Below are 9974 nucleotides of genomic sequence, written 5' to 3' on the forward strand. Positions count from 1 at the left end.
GGAGCCTTCAACCACGCTGCATCTTTTATTCATTGACACATTGTGTGCGTGTGTGTGTGCGCGCGCCATGTCTTTACTGGAATGTTGCAGACTCGACGATGAAGAAGATAAGAAACAGAGGAGAGAAAAGTATGAAGGAGGAGAGCAACGAGACATGGAAAAGGAGGAGGAGGAGGATCAGGAGTAGGAGGAGACGAGGAAGAATGAATAGGAACAAGAAAAAAATTCACGATGGGCAGTAACTTTCTCTTATCGCCATTCGCAAATGAATAGGGGTTGAGAGCCTTCGAGCTTTGCAGGAAATCAAAGGCGGGTGAACTTTTCGATGAGGAATTGGAGAGGATATCGGGAGGTTCTGCAACACGAAAATGATGACGATGATGATGATGAAAGAAGATGATGATAATGGTGAAAGAAGATGTTGATGATGACGAGGGCGACAGCTTGTTCCATCAATATTAATATCAAGTAATATTATTGGCGTTATTAGCACGGGGACTGAAGATTGATAAGACATTTTTTGCAGAGTGAGAACAAGGAAAAAACAATATACGAACAGATTTCGAAAAGACGATTAATGGCTGGACACAGACGATGGTTGGGAAAAATACAGAGATATAACATAAGCTGACATTCACATATCTCCTAATAGTTATAATGCTTCTGCCTCTTAAAAATATATGCTTTTCAAGCTGAATTTACATAAAAAGAAAAACAGTTCCTGAGACAGATGTTTATGCGGTTAGAATTGGCAATAACAAGCAACTTAAGCACTGACAAAACATTACACTGACCATGAAAAACATTGATTATTGTAAATCTAGCTGAGACAAGGAGTCTGCATGCAGATGTTTCACTCTGCGACTATTACAAACAGTAAGTTGCTTAATTAACTACAGATGGCTGTTACGGATATGGTTAGCCTAGAACTGGTGCTTTACCGACGAGAAAATTAACATTAGACATTACACCTATTACCTTATCAATTAAAATGAGTAATCATACATGTGGGACATTCCAAACAGGATATCAAATTGCAAAGCAATCTTCCGCACAATACAATTATCTTAGGAGAAAGGAGGAAACACGAGGCAAGTAAACAAAAACAAAAAACGCAATCGACAAACTAATTTGTATTTATAAAAATAACTATCTTTGCTCTGTAATATTTATGTGAGACAATTCAGTGTGAGGGGAAAAGAGGTATAAGCATAAAAGGACCAAGGAAAATCTTTTGAGAGATGTTTATATATATATACATATATATGTGTATATATACAGTATATATATATATATATATATATATATATATATATATATATATATATATATATGTATATATATATATGTATATATATATATATATATATATATATATATATATATATATATATATATATATATATATATATATATATATATATATATATATATATATATATATATATATATATATATGCGTGTCTGTGTGAACAACAAAAGTACAGCCTATCACAGAAACGGAAATAAATTTGTCAGTTTCTTCTTTTCTACCTCTTTTTTTTTTTGTAGAGCTTTCTATCCGCCGGGTAAATCTTCCATCTTCATTTTCCACGAATTAACACTGCGAGGAGACACAGCCTATTCCATATTGTTGCAGCATTTCCAACGTAACGTCATTTTGATTTAAGGGTGGAAACGGCGATGCTAGCACCAAGCGCTAAGAGCTGTTACGACTCGATCAAACATACGATTCTAACATTCAATTTACACAAGTTGATTTGCATTTGCATTTTTCTAACTAAAGTTCAGTTTACGCCCACTATTCTCGTGCCAGAAAATTCTCTCTCTCTCTCTCTCTCTCTCTCTCTCTCTCTCTCTCTCTCTCTCTCTCTCTCTCTCTCTCTCTCTCTAAATGATAAGGTAATTGAATATATCTGCGATTCGAACACAAAGAAACTCTTCTCTTTAGCTTTTTTTTGAACCGGTACATAACCTGTAGAGAACACTGCTGTGTATGCTATAAAAAGGGAGTCCTAAAATAATGACTGAATTTTCATGCACAAAGCCATTTCGTAAGATCTTTGTAGTAAAAGTACAGTCGCGGGTCTTGGATTTCGGTAATTTTCTTTCTAAAGGTTTTTCCTTCCTTAACTGTAAAAACCATATGCACAGAAAATATCACAAATACATAATGCTCTTGGGCACTTTATTTAGGAAGGCGTAAAAGTATTCCTGACAACTCTATATTAAAGAAAAGAAAGTATATTTGATCTCAGAAAAATCCTAATCTGAAGTCTTCCAGTCTCGAAGTCAAACTCATATACACGGCAGACACAGAAACCGTCTCTCACCCGTAATCAGTAATTAATCAATAGATCATATGCAACTAAGACCACAAAAGAAGATAAAGTGTACGTTGTATGTCCTGCCTTTCGTCCTGACGTCCAAACATGAATATAAGGAAACCATAGAAATCTAATAGCACTACTGAGACTCATGAACAGAAAGTACCTATAAACTAAAAAGTTAATTGAAATACAACTGTACCCTTACTAAACCTGTATGTTCATATCGTACGCAAAGTTAACAAAGACCAACAAAAGCTTCGTAGAAAAAGACGATTTACTAAACTTTATTAATTCTTCATGACGATGCTTTAACAATTCTTCTGTAACTTCAACTACTACTATAACAACAATAACATCAGTGATATTATCTAAAGCATTAGTAAGAATAATAATACCCACCAGGTCTGAAAACTTCAAACAAATTAAGAAATTCTGGAAAACATTTTTTGTAGGAAGAAAGAAAAGATTTTTTTGATGAAAAAGCAATATAGACAGAAGCCTGCAAAGACCAATACTGTTCCCCTCATCAATATTGGTGCCGTTCCTTTATTGTGTCCCTTCTCTTTCTTTTTCATGTGGAAAATATTTAACCATAAAAAAAACGAAGATGAAGTAATGAGGCAGTGTGCACACAGGATCAAACAAGAATACCAATAGCAGTAACAATACCCAAAATGTTGACGTAAATAAATACGAGAGAAATCACAAAATAAAAATCACTATAAAATCAAACATCGTTACTAATACTATTTCAGCAGTTTTTAGCAACTTTCACAAAAGCATCTCGATGAAAAAAAATCAATTCAATAGCCAAATATTTCATCAGACTATGATGTCCACTAAAACCAGAAAAACTTCATTGGATGGACCCGACAACGCTCGAAAAAATTTTGGAAGTACATTAAAATTTTGTATGGCGTGCATTGTTAGAGTGAATGTTTCTCTGAAATTTAACCTAGAAACTTGTCAAATAATTCAAGTAATTTTCAGTCACAAATTCATTTCCTGCGACAATGACCATCGGCGTATTGACAAAAGACTCCATAACAAATAATCAGTCTCTGAAACTCCCTCGATTTCTCCACATTATGCGGCAATCCAAATTCCGGTAATGTCATCAAGTCTGTGAAACGGGATGAAAATCGTCAGCCAGAGAGAAGAGTAAAGTTCCAAATGATAGTTTCGTCCAGCGGTAAAGTCTTCTAGAGGTGTATTCAACCCATCATCAACAAATGGCGACGTAAAATGACGACGCCGACCTCTTGAACTCTCAAGAACTGGATACTCCATCCAGTATGCCAAAATTTTCACTTTTTTTTTTTTTTACATTCTCATTCAACATGTATACTCTACACTACTAATGGAAAACTTAGCTTAACAATCCTCTCAACTTTAATCCAATGAATTATACTTTTTAATCTTCCACGTAGTCTGTAATTCATTTTCGTTCTTGTTATACCAAAATTTGTTAACATTTACATCCAAGAAACTCTTGTAGTCAATTATTTTTTCTTTCTTATTTCATATTAACGTTACTTGTTCCATTTTCCTGTCACACATTTACCTTCGCTGCCATACTCTAGTTAAACGCTCTCATTCAAATTCCCCATCTTGCAAAATCATTTAAAACGCGCCCACCAGCCACAGCACCTTCTCTCTACTTTCACTATGCACCAAACTGTCATTGAAATGTCACTGAAATATAAAATCCGCTTTCACATTAATTCGTCCACATTGTCTACATATGCGTGCGTAATATTCTGTCTCATTATAAAGCTTATAATCACTCTCAATAAATTATCCTCTACACCATACACACTCCATACCCGCCACAATGCTTCGTCACACACAACTCGATGCAAAACAAGCGATCCCCACACATACACACACACACACACACATTGGTCAAAACAAAACACCCACTGCTCTTACTGTCTAGTTATAGAGTCGCAGGTTAAATTACTTATAATTTTGTGGCTAAACATTTTCCTTTTGAATATGGCGAAAGAAGGAATGAAACCCTACAGTAAATTACAAAACTTTCACATATAATCGATGGTATTGAAACTGCTTTAATTTTCAGTCACTGTTTTCGTAAAAATTACCCACATAACGCTCGCGCGTGCGCGCACACATACACATATACTGTATATATATAATATATATATATGTGTGTATATCTATATATGTGTGCGTATACATATACATGGACATTATTATTATTATTAAAACAGTTTAACCAGACCACTGAGCTGACTATCAGCTCTATCTCATAGGGCTGGCCCGAAGGATTTGGCTGAAATGACTGGTCTAGACCAGAAGCCTAGCACTGGGACCAAATAGGTAATTTGATATGGTGATGAATGAATGAAAATGAAATTAAAAATTAACAAAGGCACACGCGCTCATACCGGAACACACTCACACAATAAATACATTTATACTCACGCTTCCATATATACTCACTAAAAAGGTATACTGAAATTTAAAATAAATTTATTAAAATTCTTAAATATAGTAGTTTTAAAATTCATTAGACTCCTAAAGGTTTTCGTATTTCTATTATTTACTTTTTATAATTTATCAATTAAATCACACCTCCTCATGAACATTAAAATTGGTATTACTGAAAATGTAGGAGATTCTGACAAAATTTCCTTCACTGATCTATTTCCAAAATTTGATAATCGCTGCAGGTTATATTTTGGGCATTCACATACTACATGTTTGACTGTTATCAACACTTTGCAATCTGGGCATTTGGGAGGAGGGGCACATGGACTGTTCATGAAGTGTCCAGTATATATGCTACATAAATGTATATATACATATACATATACAGTATATATACTATATAAATATATATATATACACATATACATACATATATGTGTGCGTGTGTGTGTATGTGTAACAACTGCAAAGAAACCAAAATAATTTTCTTATATTTGCTAAGCTGCCCCAAAGCTGCTCGCAAACAATGTAAACTCTATAGCACTTCACGTACATTCTTTTGTTTTGCTTTTTGTTTGAGTACACAGACTTTCCTCGATTAAGGGCACACTTTACATCTTTTACTGTTTTACTATTTTGTTACATCTGTTATCGTGTTATTTAATTTTGGGTCTCAGTGACTCCTTTGCTCACTTTTTTTCCGTTTTATCTGGGTTTTCCATTACGAGTACATTTGCTATTCCTGTAAATTGCATTTGGCTTCTCCGAAACGAATCAATTCATATCCCGAAAGGCGAGAGCACCACTTGCTCTAATATCCGTGGATGAGTGGTAAAAAGTGTGACAAAAAAAATGTATTCCATGTAGATAAAAAAAATTAAAAACGAATATATATCAATTCAAGACCAAAATAAATCAAGCCTATCTATTTGTCCTTTATCCAAAAATATCTACCAGTTTTATTTCTTTCGTTAGAAATCATTACAAGAGAGTAGACTGGATTCCAGTGATTACGTAAAAGGCGAGCAGAAAAAACCTGGCAAACGTAATCTAAAAGCGCCTCCTACCATGGCGCGTGCTATGGCATAAAATCAACAGCTTCGACTTGCATTTAATTAATTGGCTATCACGCCTCCGACTATATTGACATCGTAACTCCGAATTATTCTATTTCTTTATTTGGATTACGTGTCTATACGGATGCAGGTCGGAGTACTTGCCAAAGAGTCTACTTTAATCAAATGACATCCCTCTTCTTCGATGCACAGTCTATGCGTCAGACCACGCAACAATTTCCATGACAATTATTACTCTTGTTTTACAGACTTTAAAATATTGATTGATGGCTTCTGGGTTAATTAATCGGGGGTAGTATTCAACGAGGTGTTTCTGGATCACAGTGGAGTGCATTTTTTATGTGTTGAACAACTAAGCAAATTCACAAAGATTAGCATTCTATTTCGACGGAATACATCACAAACAAAATACCACTTGAACTACAATACTTCGAGGTTATCATCGTTATTCCAACAAAGGCACTTGAAAGCAAAATGAGTCAAACACTGAATTTGTACCGAATATTTTCAATACTTCTAACTGCTGTGATGGGGAGAGCTCTGAAAATGCGATCTTCAATAAGCTTCTTTTATTCTGAATATTAGTAGAGAAACGACAGCTAAATCACCCCAGTTTCCTTTGTTTATATTTTATTCCCGTATTTAAGATGATATACTCCAAATATTATTTAACAACTGATTTCTGAGTATGCTGTTTTTAAGTCAGATACCTAACGGCAATACCAATCTTTTTCATCTATGTTCTTAAAAACGAACTGTGTCACAGGAACAATTTTGAGGGTGATGAAGAAGTAGTAACTGGATTGCACTAAAGGAGAGAACATGCAGTGTACTGTACCACCTAAATAAACAGTATTCCAATATATATATTATATTATATATATATATATATATATATATATATATATATATATATGTATATATATATATATAATTAATATATATATATGTATATAATTAATATGTACAGTATATATATAAATACATATATATATATATATATATATATATATATATATATATACATATATATATATATATATATATATATATATATATATATATATATATATATATATATATATATATATATATATATATATATGTATATATATATACTGTATATATATATAAATATATAACCAGTCCCACAAGTAATCTTACGATATAACATGATTTCCATATTTGATTCACACCCCCCAGAACATAAATGACAGTCTTCACTCTGGAATTTTCCAAAAGGAAAATTATTAAATTGTTAGTACAGGTTAAATATGAAGGGAAACCATCTTTGAGGTATCCCTTAATCTTTTACTCAACCATTGTCAATAGCAGTTACAGGAAAACGAATAAATACCCATAAACAATTTTAAGGTGCACATGCGGAATTTTACGCTTCAACAATATTCATACCTTTGTTAAAACAATTCATCCGATAACTTGGTTTCAAAGTTGTAGGGGAATGAAAAGAAAGATTACAAAAAAAAAATCGTTCCCTTCAACTACGGCTGTTAATGCGTGAATCCTTTCGCTTAATTACGTTCATTAGTGAATATTCAAATTCATAAGCGTATTTTAACATGCATGGTAACCATTTTTTCTAAGAAAAACAAATTTCATAATAATAATAATAATAATAATAATAATAATAATAATAATAATAATAATAATAATAATAATTTCGTGAAAAACATATATTACTAAGGAAAATAAACAATCATTTTAACGTTAGCACTGAAGGGGGAACACCGTTCAAGTGTTCGAAAGTCTTTATTTATTTTACATGGCAATATATTTACTATATAATTGTGGATTTTTATTACCAATAATAATAATAATAATAATAATAATAATAATAATAATAATAATGACAGTAAATTCTCACAACGGTACCTGAAAGGATAAAATTTATCAGAAGAGCAAATATTTGTTACAACAATTCCAATGGTCTGTTGCGTTACATACTCCAATTTGCATCCTTTACCGAAATGCGATTTTTTGGATACTTTCCTTCAACTTTAACTGTCCAGCTATATAGTTAGTTCCTCCAATAATAAACAATTTATGAAGCCATGTAGTCTGATATGTAATTTGAATATACTTTTCAACAATCATTCCAATATCAAATCGAGCAAATGCAGTATGGACTGCCTACAATTTTAAAGCGTAGAGCCTTTATACTATGGACGAATATTATCACTGAGCTGACATTTTTAAAATTACTGAAGTTTGCTGGCTATCATATATTAACTTACTTAGCTCAAGTGAATAAATTAGCAAAACCATTTAAAAGAAAATTTTTAAAAAATAATGAAGCATAACATGCAAACTGAAGTTCTGTTCAACAACATTATAAAATATGTCAGTGCTACTGAACCAGAAAACCTTGCATTTGTCGCCTTTCATTTTAATTACAGTTCATTATCAAAGCAGGGCATTCAGACCTACCTGAATGCCTTGTTAGATAATTTTTCGACGTTCTATCAGTTATCGCATTCATATTTTCTGTGATCTATAAATTACCATATTTTTTCTATTATCGCTAAATCAGCGCATTTATTTTCATCTTATTTACCCATTCAGATTGTATATCATTCCAACACCTTTGTTTTAAATTATCTATTCGTTTTCTTTCCTCATTCAGGATGGGTTCGTGCTGGTGGGCTCAGTGGCTGGGCAGAGGTATTGGTCATCCATGTTAAATCTTCAGTCCACGATAACATCTGGGGTCTTCACTCCCAACGACCAGCAAGTAAGACAACATTCACGTGTAAAACAGCAAAGTTTTTAAGAATAATTACCATTACACTTGATGACAAAAATTATATACAAAAGAAAATTCTAATAATAATTATGGAGAATTCTTTACAAACAAATTTCCTTATAGGGTATCTTTTAAGCTATTATTCTAGGATTTATATAGGTCGAACTTAAAGTTCTGTCAGAGAGCAAATAAAAAAATTAAATAGTTTTGTTTTATACCCATAATGAACTAGCAATAAAATCACTCGATGGAAAAGATCAGAGGGCAGCGAAAGTAACCTTCTCCATTATATCTGTTCATGCCCACAACATATTAACGAGATGTATTAAGCTATAATCAGACTCGAGCTGCACTGCGCAATCATCACTTGCATTTTGCAACGAAAGAGTATCGTATACAAGCCACATTGTGTTAATAATTATTTGCAGGCCTCACTGTAGCAATTGCAATATGCTTGGCTATAGGAAAAAGCGGATCTACAATAATCGTAACTCTCAAGTTATACTGAAAAATGTTCATTGATACGGTGCACTTCAAGTCATAACTCAAATGCTGCACTCTAAAACTGGTACCCAACACGAGTTGCTCTCGAATAAATAATGTAAGTAGGCTATGGTACATACATCCCATAAATCATCAGTCGTATGGGGCAAATTACAGGATACATTGCGCAGTCCTCTTAACAGATACATTGTGTAATTGACATTTGCCAGTTTATATGAAGCATCAACTAATATGATGGCAAACAACTTCTTTGCAAATGTTGACCGTATAACAAAGTTACCCAGTTAACTGATAATTACACTGACGTGAAATCAATAAAAATTTTAATGAGAACAGCATTAGGCTTTCTGTGTCATCTCACATTAGATATTCCTCAAGAAAAGCCTTGAGATAAACTGATACTGACCAAAATATTACCCTGTTAGACCAATACGCATGGATATTTCCCAAGAAAACTTTTCCTCCTAGTATCAAGGTGTGAACAGCTACCAGTTACAGCTGAGTGATTATTCCGCATGCTTTGCCTGGATGAAAGTCATTTTTAATTATACACTTATGACCATGGATAAGTATGATTGTCAGCTTATGCAAGATCACTCGTATGGAGGGGTGAATCACTTGACCAATGTTAGAAACACGGTTTGCAAATTCAAATTCCCAAGACCGTAAAAATCATGTTATGACAAAGGAGAGACAAAAGCTGAACGCTTGGAAACTCTTCTCTTGAATTCACACAAATGCAAAATGAACACTGCTTACTTCTCATACTAACTCCATTGTGAAAGTGTCTATTGGCAGGGCTATTTTCAAAATACTCGTATATGATATGATATGATATGATATGAT

At 33.0% G+C, this 9974-nt stretch overlaps 2 protein-coding genes across 2 annotated transcripts in view; one reads left to right on the forward strand and one right to left on the reverse strand.

The window, feature by feature from the left end:
* The window catches only part of LOC136840602 (E3 ubiquitin-protein ligase ZNRF3-like), a 714205-nt gene that overhangs the window by 627431 nt on the left and 76800 nt on the right, over positions 1-9974 (reverse strand). The gene's annotated exons all lie outside the window — the stretch shown is intronic.
* The window catches only part of Tusp (WD40 superfamily protein Tusp), a 512358-nt gene that overhangs the window by 411262 nt on the left and 91122 nt on the right, over positions 1-9974 (forward strand). The window contains 1 exon segment of the mRNA XM_067107279.1: positions 8505-8612. Coding sequence (XP_066963380.1) covers positions 8505-8612 — 108 coding nt within the window.

This window comes from Macrobrachium rosenbergii, chromosome 8 (assembly GCF_040412425.1).
Source record: "Macrobrachium rosenbergii isolate ZJJX-2024 chromosome 8, ASM4041242v1, whole genome shotgun sequence".
NCBI classification, from domain to species: domain Eukaryota; kingdom Metazoa; phylum Arthropoda; class Malacostraca; order Decapoda; family Palaemonidae; genus Macrobrachium; species Macrobrachium rosenbergii.